The 23941-nt window shown below is 37.4% G+C and overlaps 1 protein-coding gene across 3 annotated transcripts; it reads right to left on the minus strand.

Annotated features, from left to right (window-relative positions):
* Positions 1-1856: 1856 nt before the first annotated feature.
* Positions 1857-23881, minus strand: RAB22A (RAB22A, member RAS oncogene family). Of its 3 annotated transcripts, XM_072879464.1 has the most exons (8): positions 22656-22790; positions 21813-21892; positions 16860-16941; positions 12682-12753; positions 12462-12568; positions 10502-10611; positions 8991-9121; positions 1857-8010 (listed from the first exon to the last, which is right to left on the minus strand). In XM_072879464.1, the coding sequence occupies exons 1-7, from the start codon at positions 22701-22703 to the stop codon at positions 9024-9026; spliced, it is 597 nt and encodes a 198-aa protein (XP_072735565.1). In that variant the 5' UTR covers positions 22704-22790; the 3' UTR covers positions 1857-8010; positions 8991-9023. The 3 variants fall into 3 exon arrangements, with proteins under 3 accessions (XP_072735565.1, XP_072735566.1, XP_072735568.1); XM_072879465.1 differs by lacking the exon at positions 22656-22790 and adding an exon at positions 23742-23881 and having other exon boundaries at positions 1857-9121; XM_072879467.1 differs by having other exon boundaries at positions 1857-9121; positions 22656-22786.
* Positions 23882-23941: the final 60 nt, after the last annotated feature.

Raw genomic sequence — 23941 nt, forward strand, 5'->3', positions numbered from 1 at the left:
CATAATCTCTTAGGTTTTATTGTTATAAACAGGTTCTCTCACTGATCTCTCAGTCCAGTAATTAGTAGAAAAGACAAGCTTTATACATATCTGCAAGTCAACTGGAAACTAACAGTGAGGAATAAGACAGAGGAAACTTTACACAACACATAGTCATACATCATAAAAAAACCCTAAACAACTATTCAGTGTTGCTGCCCAGACCTTTCCAAGTTCTGCTTTTCCTGAAAGTACAAGAGTACACCCTTAAGCATTTGATGATGCACGTCTTAAAGGGCTTGCCAAGTTGTGTCATCTTACTGCAGCTGGCAGCTCTGAACTTACCTGCTTGTATTTGGAGGACTCACCCACATTTTCATCCAGGCTGAAGATTTTATAAAGCACAGCATTGTTTAAGTTGAAAATTTATAAGTCTAATGAACATAGGTTGCCAGGTTTTTGTTACGTGTAAATAATGTGTGTACATTTATATTGTGCAGCTCAGATTCATTCAAATGGGCATGCATGAAGGCCACCTGCAATACTATGTCCTTATCAATTACACAAAACAACCCTCACTTTATTAACAATTCAGCCACAACAAGACTAGAAGGCAACTTGTTGCCCAGGTGGGTTTTTGATTAACTGGAGAAAATAGGGATGAACACTACAGAGAAACTTTGAAGAGCACCTGAAAGCTTCGTACTGGAACAATTTTAAAGAACAGTTTCATCTGTTACAAAACTTTTACCTTAAAAGCTATGAAAGACTTGTATCAAGTAAAACATTCTCTCATATTGTGTGTGCAAATTAGGTGGTTTGCATTTAGTTATCGAGATTCCCTATGCAAACACACATAAATGTGTTTTTCTATTCTAGCAGATTCCTTGTGTTTACCCTTCTTATGCTCTGTGATGCACATTCATACCCCCTTATACAAACGTATTTGACACTTCAAAAGCAGTTTACACACATCTAAGAGGGTAACTTAAAAATAGCAGGTACCAAACAATAAATTTAAGTTATTCTTGGTCTCTGTTAAAAAGATGACAGTACATCTATCCTCTGTATGAACTGCAGCCAGTTGCTTAGTAGAAACTTGTGTCCAACATTTTTAGGTGAAATAGCGTCAGAAACAGGACTTTTTTTGCTTATTTACACTTTTGAAGGCTGCTATTAACTGAACATGTTAGACTTGCATCACACATTGAAACAAGAAAACTACATCTTTTAAGCATCACATAAGACAAGTAAGATAACTGTAGTCAACTCCATATTTTTGTGCTCTGCATAACCACCAAAGCAGTAGTTTAAAAAAAGGCAAGCTACGAACCAGCTGGCTATATTAACAAATAAGAAAGGATCCCTTCCCAGCATGACAGGCCCCCACAACACTGTGCAGATATTAAAAGCACTTACAGTTTTGATTGACAGAAACCTGGCCTAAGCAGTCAAGAATTGTACATTTCATGCAGTCTAAGCTAAAAGCAATGTATTAAATAACTTGACCCTGGTAGAATTTGTCAGGCCTTGCACTGGTTGACAAGACTGTGTGTGGCCTGCAGTTTCTCAGACATCATGCTGCAAAGAAAGGAAGCATTACACAAAAGCTGCATTCTCTCTGCTGTTTTTCCCCATCCCTTCTTTGTACAAGTTAGTCTTCTGCCTTTGTCTGTGTATACATAAACCAGGGAAAAGCTACAGTTTCTGCATGACCAGTAGTCAATACTTTTGGAAAACAGCTATTTGAATCATCACTTAGATTCACTTTTGCCATGGCATTACTTACATTCTTCTTCTATAATTCTATTACTATACAGACTATTTTTTTTAAGATGTTGAGAATTTTGCAACCATTTATAAACAAAGCCAGCACATTTATAAACAAAGCTTTTTATTAATAAAATGTTTACACCTTTTTTTTTGCACAATACATCAGACTGGTAGTGATTTAGCATGTTATTACACTATAAAAGTTTATTACGAATACTTAAGCTGAAAAGGCTGTTTACATTATGCCAAATCAACATTTCTTTATTTGCACTCTATGCACTATATGGGAGTGTAACAATTCAAACAAAAAGGAGAGAACAAAAGCCTGGTTTTCCTCATTAGCATCTACAAACCAACAATACAGACAAACCTGTACATGCTCTCAGGACCAGCCCAAGAGAAGACTAAAAAAAGTCTCAAAACATTCATAAGCTTGGGAATTCATCACTACAGTATTTCATCACTAGTAATCTGACTACATTTCATGCAGTGAAGCAATGGTTGTAAATTTGTGCAGTTTACAGTGCTGCAAATGCTCTGTAACTTTGAGCGGCTTAAGTTTGTTTTAATAAGAGATACTATAATAAGAAGGCACAGACCTTTCAACCTTTGTAACAGAATAACCCAATCCTATAATGAAAAGGCAGAAAGTTCTTAAGAGGGACAAGAATTGCTGATACAAAGGTTAACCTTCATGCTTAATTTTACAGGCAAACATTTATTACACCGCAAGAGCTATATGCAGATCAGGTTATTTTTGTGCCCTGAATACACAAATGCAAAGTTTCTTGTTTAGAAGAGACATTCAGAATTATTTCTTTTTTTCTTCATTGTACTGGGGATGGGAGGTACAAGGGGGAAGATTGCCAGGAAGTTTTAAGTGTCTTACAGCTACAGAAATGCAATCCATTTCTGTGTCTTAAATCAATTCACTGTGTCACAATTTCAATGTTGGATACACAATACTCAGAAGTAGGAAGAAAAAAAAAGGAAGTAAAAATATAAAAGAGTTTACATCATGTTATTAGAGCCTTACAATAATTTGCTCCCCCAGGTGAATGTGCTTTTAGCCTTCATTATGTAGTATAATAGTGGTACATGTCTCAGCTGCTATGTTTTTGTAATAGTTTCATAAGGCTGTACTAATGAGTTACCATTTTGTTTACAAGTATTTGCAACTGTGACAGATACTTCTAGAACCTTTGAGGAGAAAGAGACACTCACCACCTATTCTTGGCTAAATCCCATAAGGACACAGAGACCAAATTGTCAAGAAAACAAAATGGATTTAATAGGAAATACATACTGTAACATGAGGAAGTGACACAAGAAAGTAGCAGTGAACCTATCCAGGTGTCAGAGTTACAGCATATCCAAGTGCAACAACTGGATGGAGTATCACACACACAAATGAAGAGCATGACAGAAAGAGTGGTCTGTATCCTTCAACATCTGAAGCAGTAGCCATTGGTTTGTTCAATAATACATATGTGAAAAAATTAACAGAAATGAAGCAAAGAAAAACCCAACCTTCTTAAAAGAAGAGTACCTTTACAAAGGTAATCAGCTCCTTGAATAAAATTTACTGTTAGTGTTTAAACAAAAATTTAAGAACCCCAACTTGCAGGATGATGTAATGGGAAAAGCAAAATTGTTTCTTCTAAGAAGTCTTTATTCTAGAATGAGAGCAGTTTCAGCAAACGCTGTCCCAGCTTTTCGGGGACGAATCATCCTACTGCCTTGATTTTCCATGTAAAATAGGAAGCACCAAATAACTCTAAGCCACTAGAGCTTTTCTAAGTATTTTTAAATAGCTGTTTATAGCATGTACACTCTGACAACACTATGTTAAAAATTCAGGGTGGGGGGAAACGGGAAGGGGAAGGAGGAAAAAGCTGACCCTAGGATCATTTTGACATGTCAGAGACTAAGCCTATCAGTACTCTTGGGTTTCAGGATAGTCTTATATCCCTTGAAAGATTTGCTATCTGTGATACTTTATGGATGAAGTTTGGTAATGCTTGTTTGATTTTTTCCAAGTCATGCGTTCTTGATTCTAGCTGACCAAGAAAGGATTTGCATTCAAACTTCTGAGACCTCCAAAATATCAGAAGAGATTTTTCAGAAAGGAGCATTGGTGTCAGAAGGCCTAATAATTTTAGGGAAACATGTTTTGGCACCTGAATTCTTGTATGAGAAACAAAGATGTGGTTTCAAGCGTATTTCTTTTGACAAGCTGGAGCCATACGACTCTGAAAAGGACAGCTGACATGCCTTTTTATACTAGAACCTGTATTTCTATCTTAGATCGGTAATTCACACCAGCATCTTACTTCTATAAATCTTCTGTCACCTGCCATTACCAGGGCTGTGATCTATTACTAGGAATGTGACACAAACATAAAATTTTAACAGTTTTCTTTAGAGAATTTTGTGCAGACTTTTTAGAAGCTTAGTTCCAAGCACACAATTCTCCTACTTCAAGTAACTGACTCGTCGCATACAAACAGTCTCAGGTCACTGTAAAACAACTTCCTGCTAAAAAAGTTAAGAAAGTTTGTCCTTCTCTCTTGTCCATGAACAGAAGAGCCTTTTTAGAGGTTTAAAGTGTTTAAGAGAGATACATGAAGCGTTTTAGAAAATGAATAGGCAGTGTAGAAGCTTAAGTCAGTGAATTATTCAGATTCTCCTCACATTTGAGATGATTTTTTCTACTTCTATGTAGCTATTACTGCTTGTAAGTGAGGTTTGCTACAGGGTGACTAGCTACACAGTTCAGACAGCTTCTGTCCTGTAAATCATCAATTCCCAAGATAGTCTTTGCAGATTGCTGACATAGCACACCACAAATAGACTACACCATCCTTAATAAACACTAAAGACTGTTTCACAAGAAAGTCATTCAAACTTCACTGATAAAGCTTCCTTTTCCAACTAATACTCAATACGTTATACTGGAAATTAACACTAATGTTAAGGAATAATTTAGGATTAACATTGTAACAAAAATCTTATTGAGGCCAACTTTTAAACCATTCAAGATATTCAGACGGAATTATTTTTTGATAATTAAAATGAAGCTTTAACCATGAATGTAGACAGCTCCCAATGAATCCCACACATCTTGACCAGGTTAAAGGATTAGACTTCCAAATCAGTAAGTAGGCCTTGTCTCCTCTCCTCTTACTCTCTTCCCAAGCATGTAAATAATCTTTCTTGAGCAGGCTGGTAGCATTAAATTGGTATTATGTACACCAACACATCAAAGACTCAAGTTTGCATAAAATTCCCCTCTGAACTATTAACTGTCTGATCCTGTAGCACTTAGAGGAAGGGTCTCACTGATGTCAGTAGGGATTTGAAGTGCAATGATTTGTTCTGCTTCAACATGGATCTAGTAACATAATAAATGAAGTCTTTACCTTCTTGGCAACAGCAAAAGTTGTTAGAATAGTCTTAGAACTTTTCAAAGCACCTATTACAATTTTCAGGAGTTTGACCACTAGATGCTTCTGTTATTAAACATAAGCTTCCAGATTTCACCTATTTAGGCATTTAGTATGCCAGTTTTCAGCATGTATATAAAATATACTACAAAACTACCTACAGCACAGATCAAGAGCCTGGCAAGTCAGCTAAGAGACTGTTGTGATTTAGAGGGTCAGATGAAGACACCCTCCAAAACTTGGGGAGCACATTTAAGTTGCTCCAAAGCTTAAGAACTAAACATTTATCAAATTATATTTTTGTACAAATCTATAATTTTCATGGGAAAGAATAGGTGTTGTTTAGAAGTTGAAATAGTCATATTTTGTCAGTTAAAAAATGCTCTGGATCAATGATGACATGCACCTCGTGACATTTTTGCATACATGATACTTTACCCTTCCAAACTTGCTTTGCAGCAATTAATTCCCTTTGAGAGTATCTGAGAGTCTAGTCTCTATGATGAGCTCCATTCATTAAACAGAAAGGCATAGTGGAATAAAACTTCAGCCCTGAGCTTTTTCAACAACTTCTTAACAGAAAAAAGTTATTAAAAATTTAGCTGGAATGGTTGATAATCAGCACTCCAAACACTCGAAGGCTAATGTATCTCCAAGTAGAGAAGCTATGTTAGGACAAAATATAATCAATTTCAGCAAGCCTAGTGCAAGATGAAAGCAGATGGCCTAACAAATTATTAATACAGAAGAAATAATTTTTCTCCAACAAAAATGAAACAATGAACATGTGTATCTCATCCAGGGAAGACTGCATTCTGGCTTTCAGCTAGGGCCAACTGATCAATAAACAGGACTCACTGGCTCAAAAGAACTTACATCAACAGTCTGTCATTTTAAATAGGCATGCGTTAAAAAGCACCCTCACTTCAGTGTTTGTAGTATGGACAATCTGAAACACTGGCTATTTCCATGTTTTCTGTAACAGCAGTAATTCAAGATCTGAATTGCAAAAAGGATATGAAGTATGCCGGCATTCCACTCAGACTGGTAAAAAACAAAAGGAGTCTGAGGCATGAAGGCTTAGCTACATTTGAGAAGGGCCAGATTGTTGCTGCTTGTTTTGGGGTGGGGGTTTTTTGTTTGTTTGTTTTTAAACTCTAATTTTGGTGTATTGCAAATAAGTGAGGACAGATCAGAAAGCAGTTCATAAAGATTAGCTAAGATAAATGGATCTCTCCCCTGACTGGAGAGAACTACAATAATCTCAGTACTAACCTAACTCTCAGTCTTGCCTAAAGTCCAATATTTTCTTCTCAAGTCAATACATCTTGAATAAATGCTATTAAACTATTTTTTGTTATCTCACTGAAAAACAGATTTTAACTCATTTTTTACCATACGCTAACAGGCAATAACAATAATTTAGAAAGTCTGAAATTCCTTTTTCTACTAATCTACATGAAAGATACTCCCAATATCTGAGACTTTCCTTCTCCTACTATGATCCTTCCAAGTTCAAGAATTTCCAGATTTATTACTAACCAACTTTAATGAAAGCAGTATTTTCTGTATCAGAGTTAAGATACTAAAGTACCTGGTATCTTGGTATAGAATAGACTTCTGAAGCACTGTGAACACAAAGTTTTTTAAAAACCTAGTTGAATTAGATAACCACACAATTTATTTTTTAAAAATTTGCCAGGAGTAAGAATTGAAATATTTCAAAGAAATTAGGGATTTCCATGACTGCCACTGTGAAAGTTCTACATTTAATTGCTAACCTGCTTTTTTAGAATTAAAAATATGCCCAAGAGCAAGCTTACTCTGTTCTTTCTTTACTAATTATATTTCCGTCAAGAATTTTGTAGGAGTACTAAAGTTTTCTGGTCGTAATTTATTTGCTTTGAGTGACAGAAAAAAAATATATCATACATCAGGCTGAACACCAAACACAAATCTGTCTCTACTATGGGATGCTTTGTTAAGGACCAACGTTTCAAAGGGGCTTCAAACAGCCTTCATTTGATGAAGATATACTTCTTGGGCTCTCTATAAGCATGTAGCCTGTATAACTGTGGCAAAGGCGTCATAATTGACAACGCAGGGTAAGTAAAAGGCGTGATAAAAATGTAGTCACCAAATTTCATGAAAACATACTGACTCATTCAAAATCTCACTGTAATAGTTCACCTGTTTTGCTCCAGAATAGCTCTACAAGAATTTTCACTAATACAAACTCATCTGAAGTACAAGTCCTTTAATTTCTTACAAATTTTTCTACATTTCCTTCAGAGAAAATACTTGAGATGATAGAAAACCAGATTACAAACAAAGAATAAGCATCATCAACGTGACCTCATTTTGATACTAAAGAGAAACAGCATAGTTTAGTATATACTCAAGTCTATTAAGCTCTTTTTCTTCAAAAGTATAAAGTTTCTCACTAGTGCTGGTAGGAAACAAAAAGTAAAAATAAATAAAATAGCACAAATGGGTATGGTCAACCTATAGTTTAATTGAAAGCGTACTAAAACCAACACAGAATAAGCTAAACACTGATTTGCTAAAAACCCTCACAGATGAAAAAGCCCAAGAACCAAGAGGTAACGATCTACATTACCACGTCTTAAGGTTACTTCCTATTTGTATATTTTTGTGCCCAAAACAGGAAAGACTGGGTGCACCACGGCTGAAAACTTGTTCAACAGACAGACCTCATGCTGCACCAAGAGCATTCTCTATCGGCCCTTTCAAATGTGATTGAAAGAGAAAGAATTTCAGTCTGCCTCTGGATGAACCATAGTGACAATACCTAAAACACAGGAAAAAAAAAAACCTGATGGAGATTCCCCAGGAGTTTATCTATAGGTGTGGAATGGAAGGAGTGTATAAGATCGCATTATTTTTTACTGTTTTTACATAATTTATAATACTTTAAACACTGGTCTCATAAATATAATATGAACACTTTACACATGCCAAGCAATTGAAAGCTTTCCCCAGAAACTTTTAGGTCTTATCAGAACCACTGGCAGCATCTGTTTACAGCATCTGTTTTTCGTCAGTAACCACTTAATTTAGTCAAAACTACAACTACATTTTCTTCAACCAACATCTTAATACTAAAAAACTTGTAGGAACAAAAGGATGCCTATAAGCATATAAGTTTGCCTTAAAGTGATTAAAGTCAGCATGAAAAAAAGATTGTCTGTGATTTAAGATCTGTTGCTTGTGTCCCCACCCCCGGCGCATATTATCTTTAAATAAAAAGTGCAAATGGGATCTGGGGACTGGATGGACTGATTCGTCTATTATTTGTCTTCAGTTGCTTATTCTGTAGCCACCTCACATCAACTGTCCCATCGTACTTTGGATTAGCTACAATTAAATTTAAAATAAGGCTCACTGAAGAAAAGGAAGAAATGACATCTAACTTCCAGACTCCTCCCACCCCTAAGTCCCACAAAAGTGCTCATTTCCCTTTTTACAAAAAACCCCCTAAAATCTTGATTACAAAACTATTACACATTTCAGTTCTACCATCCATATAGTCACCTTCCTTTCAAGCAAGGCCAAAAAAGTGATGATGGATTCCCTTTGAATGCAAGAGATACTACACTTTTTGTAAGTAAACAGGCTGACATTACGATTGCAGTCTTTTCTGCGAGTGTACAGATGTCAGATGAACTGGTCCATTTTTGTAGGACCTTGGGTGTACAAACACCAGCAGATAAAGATCTAAGACTGATAATATAAACCCAACGTGAACTATTAACTTCCAAGACCACCTACTGTATAAACAAGTCTGATTTTCTAAGGGATCAGTCAACAGCAGCTGCGCTTTGTCACCGATGGCTGTCTTCTAAGTTTGAAGCCCTTACCGCTAGATGGGGGGTTGGTGTCAGTTGATGGAATTCTGCGACCTACAAGGAGGCAAAAAAAAAAAAAAAAGAGTGTATAGCAGACATTTTACTTGAAACTAAATCTAAGCATTCAGTGTATGTTTTGTACACAAAAATGTGTCTTCAGTTAGTCATACATCATTAATTACAACATTCCTGCATAACATAAGGACGGCAGTTAACAGTCTATACTATGTCTGTAAGAGGTATGGTTCCACAAAAGAAGAGCAGAGGCAGTTTTAAGCTAATTTTGCAGCATTTACATTTCAGGCTAATCTAGACTTGGAGAGCTAAGCTAAAAAGCACCCAGAGAATACACTCTGCAGGATCCAATACCATCTGGAATATCTTCATTGAGAACCACCATCTTGACCTGTATTTCCACAGTAGATCACCTGCATCAGGCTTAGCATAGAAGTGCTTGTAAAGGTAGCTGCTTTAGTCATCTAATCACTCTTTGAAGTTGACTATTGCTGGTTGAGTATTCTTTTCTGAGGAGGATTTATGATTTTTTTTCCCCATAGTTTATGCAAGATCAATTTTAGAGAGCAACTATTAAGTCAGTAAATCAGGAAGCTAATTTACACCACGTATTTTTTACATCAGCTTCAATATATTCAACTGCTTATAAGGGCCCTATTTTTTTTTTAATTAAGTCTAATGTTTCTGTAGTTATTCAAAGCTAAACTGCAGTGCACACACACATAAATGGATTGCTGTTTGTCCTCTCTTCACAAACGGGCTGACATAGCTGCACATTGGTGCTGCTGCCTGAAACATATCCTGCAAATAACATTGCATGGAATTCACTCTGGAATACTGTCTGCTTTTCATTCACACAAAAAAATTGTCATTGTCGTCCCCACCATGAACGAGACAGAAAAGATTTGCAATTAAAGAAACCCAAGGTATCACAAAAATACTTGTGGAAAATCTACACACAATAGTTGCTATTTCCTAGGCAGTAATCTGTCATTTATGAATTCTTATATTTTTTTTTAAATGCACTGTTTTAGACTAAGTACAAACACTAAGAGTGAGCAGCTGTATAAAGTTTGGATCTTCCTTGTGCCATTTTCTTTCCCTTCCATAACCTTGGAAGTACTAATTGAAACATTCAATAACAGATATAGTAAGATGACACTGACTTCTGACACGAGTGCCCTGCTTGCTATTTATCCAGCAGCATCACAGTAGGCTTAAAATCTCTAGAAGGAATATTTAGAGGTCATTAGATGACCAAAGATTTATACAGCTCATTTTGCAGTTTGTATTCATGTCTGATTGTAACAAATTTAAGTCAGCATACTCTCGCCTAAATAGCACAAAAATTCATACGGTAATCAAATTTCTACTTGAACTTCTTTCAGAAGAAAGCACATTAGCTGTTTAAATACTTACTAATTTCTATAAAGAGTTCATTAATGTTTATTGCATTTTTCGCACTTGTCTCTACAAATATTGCATGAATGGAATCTGCATAGTCTTTTGCATCTTTTTCCATGACTTCTCTGGAAAAACAAAGCAAAGAAAAAACTGTGAATGCAAAAAAAAAAGCCCCAAACACAACACCCCCCCATTATTAAAAACCTTAAGGGACAGATTAGGCTTTTAAGTGTCTCATTAAATGAATAGTTTGTATTTTACCTGTTTGGCATCACAGTGCTCCCTCATCCTGAAGTCGATGCTCATTCTTTACTCTATGCTGTCTCCCTGCCTTGAGCATCACTGAAGCACAATCATAAACTAAACAAGGCCTTAATCCATCTGACAACATTACAGTGGAGTTTGTTTCTTGAGTGCTCTAAGCGTAGGTCTGCAATCAATCATTAGGGGGTGCTTTATTCTTCACACACAGAACAGTTTCAGATGTACTGAAAAGATCCTAAAGTACTGGTTCCACTAATCCAGTGGATTTCCTACAGCTGTTCATAAAACCAAGTATCTCACAACACTGCACAGATCATTAGTATAGCATTTACTTTACATGAAGCATGAAGACATAGCTGTAAACAAACTCATTTAGACTGAGCACACAACAACAGAGCCAAGAAGTGAAAAAGTTATTCTGCACTCCTAAGCAGGCCAAGTTAATAATGAAGTATGTTTCCTTAAACAATGTGAAAAACCCAAACCCCAACAGGGGGGGGAGAGGACTGGACTATACATTGTATCACTTTACATACAATTTCTAGAAAAAATAGGCTACTTTCAGTAACAAGGGACTTAAGATACCAAAAGCACAGACTTTGGATCAGTGGCTAAAATATTGCCTGTGACTGAAGTACAAGGAATCTTGCTCATTAGCTTGAATAACAACGTTCACGTAATTTACGATGCCACCTAAGCACCAAAAAATAAGTGTGTGAGACTTAATACCACATGCCATATATTTGTCTTCTAAGTAACTTTATGCCGTATTTCCTTCAAGACATATGCTACTTCTAACAAAAGTTATTAGAGCTCACTAGATAACTGCTATATATTAACAATTTGTAAAACTATACTAAGAACCAACTTTGCAGTGGTTCTTTAAACACAAACCATCTGCCTCCTTTGAGACACAAGCTGTGGTGCCTTTTCCAATGAAATCTAAAAACAAGAAGTCTGCACACACCTTCTTTCTGAATTTTGGCTTATTTAACCAGGACATCAATAAAAAAGGGCTTCTTTTGTTTTGAGTACATGCCTTCTTGAAAGTTTGGCTGTTCATAAAGTTTCTCAAGAACTTTTCCCGCTCCCTGCAACTATTTCAGCCACAGCCAATTCCACCCCAATATTTAAGCAAGGAAGGAAGGCACCTGAACAAGCAAGTCAGAAAAACCTACACAATGCTTTCCAACAGGCTCTATGTTTTTCCTAACAAAATGAGGTGCTACAGACTGACAGGGGTACTTCTTATAAAGTGAGGTAAACAGCTTGTATTACATTGTAGTTTCACAGGCAGTTTAGGCTTGTGTAACTTGGCACTGCCACCAGAGAAAGTAATCCTGTCTCCCTGTAAACTGCTCATTCCTAACCCTGCTATCCCACCTCTGTCATGCCTGCAAGTGCTCATGGTGTGAGCAAGATAAATACACTTGGATCAGTCTTCCTTTTTTTAAACCGTTAGTTTTAATCTGGATCCATCTTACAGCCTGGTTTACTGCCCAATCACACACATACTCACACCAACACAGGGAGTGGGCAAGACCGTCCAAAGGCAGACTAACCAAACCTGACAGTGGAAACAGCTCAAATCCCTTGTGAAACTACAATGCTAGTGCAAAACAACTTAAATTGCTCTATACCTTTCACCTGCTTAAAATATTTAGCACTATGAGCTTAAGTGAAAACCTCCAAACTGTCAATGGTTATTTACCTTACATCATTAAGATCACACTTATTTCCTGCAATAGCTACAACAATGTTTGGAGGTCCATGCTGTCGAAGCTCTTTAACCCAGTTCTTTAATGTTGAGAAAGTTTCCTGATGTGGAAAAAAAAAAAATAAAAAAACAGAAGGAATTAAGAGTCAGAACTGGCCCATGACACAAAAAACCCACAGAAATCATAATGTTGGGTCAAGATCAAACTTCTTACCTCTTTTGTGATGTCATACACTATAATGGCTGCTGCTGACCCTCTGTAATACATCGGAGCTAAAGCACGAAACTGAAAGACAGACACCATACATTATGAATCTGATCTGCCACTGACCTCCATGATCTCATTATTATTATTATTGAAGAAAGTGAAAGCTACCTTTAAAGTTCACATTAGTGGAAAACTTTTCTTTACAATTACAGAGAGGCTGTGCAGTGGAGTACATAAACTTCCATGAAAGAACTATTTTACAAAGGCCAACCAATAAATAGCTTAGGGATCAGCAGGACACCTACTGCAAAAAGCAGGAAGCCAAACTTGACCTTATTTTGACTAGATTAGAATCTCTCATTTAAAAGACTGTAGATTATACACAGACACAAACCCACAGGATATATGATCAACTTTAAACACTGAGCAAGGGGAAAATAGTCGAAATTGAACTTGCTTCTTCCTCTTTAAGACACTCATACTTTTGGACAAAAAGTAATTTCACAAAAACTAGCATATATTACTGCTGATCTGCAATGTTCAGAAGTTGGTGTCAACCTCTAGCCCCATGGATCAGTGATGGCACTCTTAAATGCTAGAAATGTTGGTCTCTTCATAACCTAACTTATGGCTTTAAGGATTTCACTTAAGGTTTTCCTCAAAACTCAAAAGTTAGAAGCATGTTTAAAACTAAAAACTGCAAAAGCCCACAACTATGTGATCTGTTGTGAACAGAGCTTTAAGGAACACGCTAGATAGTAAAAGGCTACAGCAATTTTATTGTAATTTTCAGAATTAAATCTACAGCAGGCATATTTGGTTGGTAGTGTATTTGCAGAGTATAAAACAGGCCTGTACCTTTGCATGGGCACAGTGTTATGAATCCAGAACTGAAAAAAGTTCTAGAGCACATGATTAAGTTGCATCAAAAATATCAATCAAGCATTCTTAAAACCAGTGTGATATTCTGCTAATTTAAAGAGAACCAGATAACTAATCTAGCAACCAAAACTCTCAGTCAAAGCACAGAGTAAACTGCGTGTCCTGCTTTGATGTAAGCATATGTGATTTAGAGCTTTTGTGCATCTTATTACTCATGGTAAAAATCATTAATAGAATACAGTTTTTCATAAAGGCTTATTTGGTTCTAATAAAATACCAATTTCCTTTTGCTTAGTACAGTTCAACTGAGAGCAATATTATAAATCATAAAAATCTTGCTATAAAGCAGAATTCCAGACCATTTACATTTGGCTCTCAAATTCTGTTTTGAAAACAGGATTTTGAACACAAAGTTCAGAATATAAAAATATTTAATAGTGGGAAAGGGAAACACGGGCAGGCATTCAGTTAGTGTTGGGACATAATCCCTCTCTTCCTCCTAAGTACTAAAATGTAAAGGGAAATATATTTGGTAAACCACCACTTGGACTGGTTGCAACCTGGCTTTTTGATTATTTGAATATTTACATTGGGAATAAACCAACTTTCACTTGCTGATTTTGTATTACTCTCATTTCCTGCCTGCTAACACTTAGATACTTTTTTCCACCTAAGAGCAGTCAGCAGATAAAATACATTAACAAAACAGATGTTACCAGAAAAACTGAATTTTCCTTTTGCTATTTTTCCAAAGACTTCAGCTTGCCCTCCAGCCTCCGATTTGTGTTTTGACAGAATTATTAAGACGACATAATGTAATTATCCAGAGAAACTGTCACAATTGTGAGGTAAGGAGGCAAAAATCCTAGTTGGTGTAAGTAATCTCCTATCAACTTTACTCAGTGTAGAGGAAATGAGAGAAGAAGTAAGGTGCGTGTGTGTAGGAAAATGAGCTATGTGAAGTGAATTAGTGCACATTTCCACCTTTGGAGTGAAGCTAGCCAGCCACTCCCTGAAGCCATTTAGAACAAGGGGTTGCCCAGCATAGCGTAGAACTATTTGCTGCTGGGCTTTTGAACTGGAAAATAGCAAATTCTCCTCAAGAAGCCAGGACTATGAATTCTGTGCATTACACTCCATAGCTCAGCAGAGACATTTTAGTTCCAAGAATGGTGTGGACATTTGTGGTATTCCAGATCACCAGGGATGGTATCCCTTTGATAATTCATTGTCAGATGTGTTGCATGACCAGAAAACTGTGCTACGTATTTCAGGGCAAGGCAGGCATACGGACCATTTGTGACTCGCAATAAGTGATAGTGCTGTCTGTTTTGGAGAAAGGAACATCTATGAAGACACTGGCATCATTTCAAAGTAAATATCCTTGCTCCCATTTCACTGTTTTCCTTGGGTATATTGGGGCCTCACAGTGACTTCTCTCAGGTGTGGTACGTAAGCTTCACGGGTATCACAGCTCCTGGGTCAGAGCCCAGGTAAGACATCTTTCCTTTTTTGATTTCAGTAAAGATATCATGCAACTTGTATGGAAGAAAATTAAAGAGGTGTCACTCAATGTCTAAAAACAGAAAGACAAGGAACATGCTAGTCATGTAGAGAGATGCTTCCTCAGATTGTAGTGTGCTGAATCCAAATTAGGGCATTCTCCCATTGCTTGCAAACACACTTAAAGTGAACAGGATGGAATGCTAATATGTAATGGATGTTTCCTGCCAAGCTGTGGCAGGCATGTTTATAAAGCTTTCTATTTAAGAGTACCAGCCTCTCAAAATTCATACTCTACCTCGCAGAAGACTCATATCACAGCATTAACATTTCAGAATGGGCTAGGATGTTCACTTAAGACAAAATACAGCAAATGCTGACTGACTGCTAGTAATGGAAGGACTCGGATATTTCTGATAACAGATACTACTGGGCATATTCCTGTGACACATCCCTGACAACATAAGTTTACTTTATATGGTGCTGCTGGAAGGAAATAAATTGTCGTTCAAAATCTAGAGCACTGAAATGCAATACAAATATACTTGAGCTACTTTCTAACCATCAAGGCTGATATCAGGCTAAAAAGCTAGCAAGTCAGTTCCACCAGGACTCCAAAAGATCAAGTGACTCTGCATAGGGATGACAGAGCCTTTACAAGGCCGGGTTTTTTTGGTTGTGGTGGGGTTTGTTTTAGTTTGCGGTTTTTTTGCTTGGGTGCTCTGTTTCTTGAGCCAATCCTGAAAAATAGTACAGCTGCATTTGCCAGTTATTATCCTAAAGTAATAACCCAACCTGATCAAACTGATCCTTACTGGAGACACCTCTGGTGTCTACCTTTGTTACAGTTAGCTTGCATCCTAAATAAACTCATCATGACTAACTGACAGTTGCCAGTAGTTAGCAGTCAAGAAACTGCAAGAATAAGCACTGTTAATACAGCTACTATAGTTTCTATTGTTGCTACTAGTAATCCATAAACAAGCACATTAACTAGCAAAGTTTTCCTTTTAAATTCTAAGTAAAACTCATGCAAATTAATTAATTATTATTTCATTTGACTAATCATTTTCTTGGAAGTTTTTGTTGCCTCCCCTCAGAACTATGCATGCTGCAGAGATCAAAACCCCAAACTACCCAATAAAAATTTAAATTTCAAAATAGATTTCTTGACATAGCTTATAACACTATCAGATTTGAGAAATAAAACTTTACAAAATAATAAAAGATCAGTTATCACCCATAACACTGCTTGAAACATGGCTTTTGAATGTGTAAACCCACATCCTACTCACATTAATAACCTTAACACTGAAGCTAACAGAATGTGTTAACAATTGTATATTTTCCCAGAATCAGGGCCTTACTTGTACTATGAAATACGATCATTCATTTCACTTGGATTCTCATGTTGCCAGTTGCACTGTCTGCAAATACTGCAGTTGAATGCTTAAAACTCAACTACAGAAATGGTACTAGAGACAGCTGCTGGCTTTCCCCCCCTCCCCCGCCTTGTTTTCTTTTGAAATAGCACTCCCTTTCAGTGAATCTAAACCCAGCCTTTTGTTTTATAAGCTCCTCTTCTTAGGTAATCATCCTTAACTTTGTACTTTAACCATGATAACAATGAAAAATCAAAACATATTTACAGCACCTATATCTTGATAGAAACCTGCATAGAAACAAATGTTCTAACAGATATTCGTAAAACCAGATCACATTGTGACTTTCGGGAGTGGGGTTGAAAAGCAACACAAACTCTAGCCAGAACTGTCACCACAGACATTGATTCTACTTACCCGCTCCTGTCCAGCTGTATCCCAAATTAGGAATTTATGCAGCTCATTTTGATACTGTACAGTCTTGGTCATAAATGAGGCTCTGGAAAAAAATTACAGCTTATGCTTTTCAGAATATAAATAAGTTCTTAGAACATTACCACCATGAACTTTTTAAAAGGTTTACATTCCAATAAAAGTGCTTTCCCCACACACACACACAAAAACTGATTAAGATTTTCATACATAAAGGCTGAAATTAATGAGGCAAAAGGCCTCAGAGGATGAAATTCCCTTTCAGAGGATGAAATTCAACTAACAAAACAGAAGGAACACAAATGCAAATTATAAGCTTTTATTGTTTATAAGCTTTTGATAAAAATCAAGGAGGTATGGGCAAAAAAAAATCAGAAAGATCAGCCTTTTTAACAACATTCTTCCTAAGTGGAGGAATCAACACTGCAAATCACTTAAGTGTATACTGGAAGCTTCCAGAGGGAAAGAGATCAAATCCTTTCCCTTTGCATCAGCTTTTTCTATCTCTGTACTAACATTCAGATAAACGCTGGTAAGTCCCTACTTGGGAATAAAATATGGGAGATTCGTATCACTATTGGTAGGTGTTAAGAGGACAGCAAAATCAATAATGAGTAACTTGCTTGTTGTCTGCACTCTGTACAGCTCTCAAATCCTGTCTGTCATCATATACTTCAGTCTGCAGAGGCTCTTGCACTTCCAGAAGACAAAAAACCCCCTCTTCCTATGCTCCAGCTGCTCCCCCTCCACTTCTAGATTTATTACAGTAAAATATTGCAAAATATTGTGAAGTACTTCTGTGCTTTACTTGATCTGCTTTACATGAATCAGTGTATTTCCCACAGGAACAGGAATTCAGAGACCTAATCTTTTACAAGAGGGAGTTCTTTGCTATATCTATTACCTGTAGGCACATTTTTTATTAGAAAAGCCATGCACTGAATTCAAGTCCTTGTAGAATAGGAGCTATAGATGCCATAACTATTTTAACCATATGAGACCATACATTATGATCTTGAACACCTTTTGTATGCTCAATTCCCATCACTTGAAAATACTGCAGACTTCCAAACTTGCTCTACTGTCAGTTTTGGACAGGATGCAGGATAGGATCCTGGAGGTGGCCTGTAGTGGAGCTTCTTACAGTACACTAAGCTCACTGTAGATTTGAAGTCAGAGAACAAGAGTCTTTCAGCATGATCAACAACATTAAATACCAGAGTCCAAGACTCTGAACTTCAGTTTATCTTGTATCTTAAGTACCATCAGGGCATAGATTTTGATGATGTCCATGACACTCATAGTTAATATAACTGGAGTCTTTGGACATGTTTCAATGTTAGGAGGACAAAACAGCTATCTACCTTTAAAATAAAGAAAGGGAGCAATTACACAATGCTTTTCATTGTTAACAGGTAACCTTCTCCCCATTCCTTAAGCTCAGATGGTTTGCTAAATAGTACGTCAATCTCCAAAGTTGATTACTCTTTTAATAAGCCAAATATAATGTTGCAGCATCCCTAAAAAGAGGGTAATTGCAATGCATTTCAACACAGTTAACTAGATGACATACTTTAGCACTGAATAATGGAAAATAAAGTGATAGGAGTATCTGTTGTAAAGCACAGCAAAGACTTCCACTTCCTTGAGACTGCTGCAAATTAAGCATCAATTCTGAATGCTCTAGCCAATATGGAAACAATTTCTGAAATCGCAGATTCTAACTGAAAATTTATCTTACTTGGTTCTATAAACCAAAACATTCCTGTACAGTCAGTTTGAACTGAACAGCTGTGTTGCTCTAATTCACACCACAACTAAACACACACCAAATGGTAGCTCACAATAGAGGTTAAATGCTACTTGAAATTCTTTGACAAGTGGAAGCTTTCATTGTGACAGACATTAAAAAAAACAAACACAAACCAAAACAAACAACAAAAAACCAAAAGAGAACAAACAGCTCAAAGACAAACCACTTTTGGGTCAACAAAAGCCTCCAAACTAGAGCTATCCTTGACGACTTCTAGTAAAACAGGCATTATCACTACTAAATTTCCTAGCTGCTTCTCCCAGCCAAGTAAGCACTATAACTATGTGAATAAGATACACCTGAAAGTACTTCTATACTCATTCATAATTTCTTTTTGATGCTATAATGAAAGACTAGCTATTCTGCAGTACCTAGAGCTACATGCTGGTCAGGCAAAGCAGCACATGTCCTCAGCATCCCAAGAGGACAAACGTTGCAGAATTCTGACGGGGTTTCTACAGCTGCCCATATTTGAACCTGAATGATGAATACTCATGACAACAAAGTATGATTGCTCAGATAATTCTAAGAGGAATGGAAACAGGACAGGAAACATAAGATTGTATCTCAAGAACTCACAAACCCAGGAGTAAATGTAGAAACGTTTTCAGCTTTAGTTCTGTAAGATGCTCAAAACTCCTCTCTAATCCTTACTTTGTTCTTTCCACCTCCTCAATTAGGAAATAAAAACAAGATCTAGAAAAAATTTCAAAATTAAATTTGCTTAAAATTTTGGGACTGTATCTTACTGGAGCTTCACACAATCCCTGCATTTGGGCAAGTTTAGATTCATTTATACTACTATAGCAAACTACCAAGATGCCAAGTCCTCAGACCAATGAATGATTTTGTTAAGACTGCTAAAAGATACAGATTTTTAGTCTGTCACTTCAAGGAATTATACTAATCCCAGTACTGTCATTAAACCCATGAAGACAAATTCTATTCTACACATTAGCCTCATTACCACAATGGCTATCATTCTAACAGCACCTTGAGTTACTACACAGTACCAGTTACAGACATTCCCCTGGGAAGACACATGCATATGATCTCTTTGGGTTCCTGCCTTCAGACATATAGGTGCTACACTGGAGGGAGGAGAAAAAAAAAGAAAAGAAATCAATCCACACACCACACAGTCAGAAAACTACCAGATTAAAAGAAACTGACTTTGGAGGGAAGACAAGAAGATTTGATGAAGTTAATTCCAGTCTCAGCCCTTCCCTGGGAGGAAAGAAAAAAAAAAAAGAAAAAACCCACCACAAAACCCTCTCCTGAGTTTTCTCCAGATTATAGAAAATTCTACTTTGCCAGGATGGAAGCATCACAGATGACAATCTTTGCTTTGCAGCTTTAGACAGTCTTGCAGACATTCAGAGCCTAAAGCCATCAAGCACAGTATTTTAGAATTTAAAATCTGAAAGCAGACTTGAGGAGGCTGCAGTTCACATGCGATTGGAGACATAATGCAAATTCCATACTGGGTTACTCAAACGTTTAAGTAGTTTGAGTACATGTAGTTAAGTACATGTAGTCTAGATGTGTGGTGACATATGTCTAACTATAGAAAAGAGCATCCCAGCCAAATAAATAGGCACCTCTCATGTTTGCAAAACCTAAGTCTGTGTTACCATACCCGGTCACCTACTAGTTAAGCAGACTTTAATCTCTTTTTTTTTTTTTTTAACTCCCGCAGGAACTGCATGCATGAACATGATGGCTAACTTCGGGCCACTGTAGATACTACCCATATTAGCCAACTATTTAACAGACTCTGTTTTTAAAAGTCTCTGGATGACTAGGAATGAAGACAGATAACCAATTTCTCAAACACCTCAGGTAATAAGAAAAACAACTGGATTTTTCAGTAGTGTCTTCCTGAACAAGTTTTGCTTGCAGTTAGTATCACTATGGGCAGTAGGTCTGAACTTTCTATATAACCCGAACTTAAGAGTTTAAGACAGCCTACTCCCCTACTTAAGCAAACAGCAATATGACTCCTACCCACACATCAGTTTCATGGTCCTCCAAAAAAGAACCTACATTGTAGCTAATCTGACAGTAACTAAGAATGTTCAACCCTTGAAGATCTAAGAAAACTACTTAGCAATCTATCTCAAAGACTACCTTTGTTAACAGAGAAATTTAACAAAAGCATACTTCCTACAGAACATCTTGCAATATCATACCAGTATTTACACTCAAAAAAAGAGGTGGGAGGTGTAGGGGGGAAGAGAGAGAGGTATCATGGGAACTACATTTTTTTGAAGGACAGGATGAGACACAGCTGATCTTTATCAGAAGGATCTTTTCTGGTCAAAGCTGCAGTAGAGCCTGTGTAACACCTGAGACAGGAAGTTGCATTGACACCCCCCCACACTTCTCAGCATCAAGTGAAGTCGTGCCCTCCTGTAAGTAAAGAATTACTTCTGAGCAAAGTAGCCCATAAGACATTCACAAAGCAAAGACGACAGCAAAAGAAATAATAAGATCCAACCACTCCGAGAATTCCTGATGCTCGCCTTTCCTTCTATCCATTTGAAGATTTGAGCCCAGTAACATTCCTACTCTGAGTTGAGACCAATTGCATTAACAGTTTCATCAGTTACTTACGAGTGTGTGTATTGCACATAGACGTGTAACATTAGAACTAATTCATGAAGAGAACTACAACCTGAATTAGTATTAACTACCTTTAAAAACCTAAGAGACTTGTTATTGTACTTGACTCTATAAAAAAACCCTAATCATGTAGCTGCATAATAATTAGACTTTGAAATTTAAGAGCAGTGTATGAGAAAAGCATGTTGTTACTTCAAAAGAAGCATCTATAGTGTAATTTATTCATAACCCAGGACTCCTAGCAGGATTTTGTTAGCTTAGATTAACAATACAAAATGGGTCCAGATCTTATATATGAAGATGGAAGCTGCGGGAGTGCCAAATACACTCCTATGTTTCCTAAGGTAGCTCATGAGCCAATTAAGGCTGCAGTCATGTTTATTACCACATTTAGCTGCCACACATGGAGAAGCCTCAAGTGATCTATTCAGGGTGTACCAATATATATTCATATAATTTGGTTTTATTCTTGAATAAGTCACATTTATTTATTTTCTTACCCTATTGTTGGGTTGATGTTGGGATCAAAGCTATCTTCTACAAATCTCCACACGATACTTGATTTGCCCACACCAGTGTCCTAAAAAAAGAATAGAAACAGTTGAAAGAGACATTAGTTACTCTAAAGAGATAATTCTTTTTATCCTCACATCTTGCAATACACTGTGCATAAATAACATGTTCCTGCAGAGAATCCCAGAGAAGTTAGATTCTTAAATACTTCAGGCACTAAATTGTTTAGTAGAAAACTGAAAGGTCTCTGATAAGTTACAGTCTTCTAAACAAAATTGTTAGGAAGTTTTTATGAAGGACTATAAAAATCTGCATTCATGCTTATTATCACTTACTCTAACTTCCCCCCCCCCAAGCTATGCACAAATAGGGAAATACCATCTACCACTTTTAGTAAAATATACAGCAATTGAGTACAGTACTCCATCTTTGCAAGCCAATGGAGCACATTAAATTACAGAAGTGTGACACACACATTTCAACCTCTGACTAATGCTGTCCCACCCTGCTTAATGAAAGACTTGAAATATCTTCTGTGACACACCTGAAACATGTTTCTAATGCAACTCTACAGAGCTATAAATGGTAAAAGAGGAAACTAACATGAAAATTCTGGGTCATGTATGCATTTGCACCACTGACTCCATAGTTAAAAAAAATACATAGAAAGCATGTTTAGGAGTGAAATAACTCAACAAAATATTAGCAGTAAAACTGTTCTCAATAGCAGCTGGACATTTTAAATGGTCATTTAATTAAGGCAGGTGAAGAGAAAATTTTTGCTTTACATCTCCAGAGTCATTAAAATTTTAAGGAAAAAAAAAACCAACCCTGAGAAACTGCTTCATTGAAAATGAAGTTTTACACCATTCATGCATTTTCTTGAATCTTCTGACTATTGTAGTAAATTTGGGTACAGTATGTATGCTTGTGTTTATCTTTTCAAGCTGTTTTCCTCTCGAGGAAAAGCGTATTATCTTAGTTTGGTATTTTATAATGTTTGTAGTCTCAATAAGCAGAGCAAATCTTAAGAAGAGAAACACAGATGCAGTTCCTGGCTCCAGGAGTTCAAGGACTAGTTTTCCTGGGTGCTTATTCTCCTTTTCTTACATGATGAAAGGTTTCTCAGGTCAGGTGAACGCAAACAGTATCTAGTAGTTACCTCAAATGCCTTCATAACACAAAGAGCACAGAAACACATAATTTTCCCTCATGAAGGGCAACGTGGCCATTCAGAAGCAGAAAACGATTCTGCCATACTCTGTACAACACGGGATTTAGATACAGGTGGAGACAACTCCACCTATTCAACGTGAGGCTCTCTAGTGAAGCCCTCAGAACAAACCAAGCCAACATGCAGCTTTATAGCCTTTGGTTTTTTAAAACTTCTACTTCAATTTGCTTGATGTCTTATTTTTCCATCACCTGCAACAATTAGGGCACTTTCAAAGCCTACATATGTTGTTAAAAAAAAAGTTCAGACCCCTCCCCCTCGAGTTTGATTTCAAGCGCTTTTATTTATTTATTCTGTGAACTCCAAGCCCGAAACAGCTTGCGAGGAAGAGGGAAGCATACACTAGATGTTTGTGCTTCCTTTCTTTTTTTTTGTTTTGTTTTTTATAAAGGAAAACATGGAAAAAAAAAGGAGCGATATTTACCTCTGGAAAACGCCTCACCCCGTCCTCAGGGGGACGGGGCCAGACAGCCGGGGCGCGCCGGCAGCTCCGGCGGGGGCGAGGCCCACCCTTCGCCCGGGGAGAGGACCCCTCACACTCAAAGGCTCTCTGGGGCTCACGGAGCGGCTCTCCGCCACCAGAGAGCCTTTCAAGCCAGCCCCTCAGCAGGCTTCCTCCCTCCCTCCCGCCGCCTCCGGCCCGCGCCGGGGCCCCGCGAAGAGCCAGCCACAGAGCACTTACCCCCAGAAGGCAAACTTTCAGCTCCCTCAGAGCCATGGCCGGGCAGGCTGCGCCTTTAACGAGCGCCTGAGACGCAGCCCAGAACGATCATAGCCCTTCCCGAGGCACGCGTGCACCCGAGGCCTGCGGGGGCAGCCCCCCGCCTCCCCCACGCCGTGGTTACCAGTAAACCTTCCTCCTCAGGCTTCGCGGACACGACG

Source organism: Ciconia boyciana, chromosome 14, assembly GCF_034638445.1.
Source record: "Ciconia boyciana chromosome 14, ASM3463844v1, whole genome shotgun sequence".
Taxonomy (NCBI): domain Eukaryota; kingdom Metazoa; phylum Chordata; class Aves; order Ciconiiformes; family Ciconiidae; genus Ciconia; species Ciconia boyciana.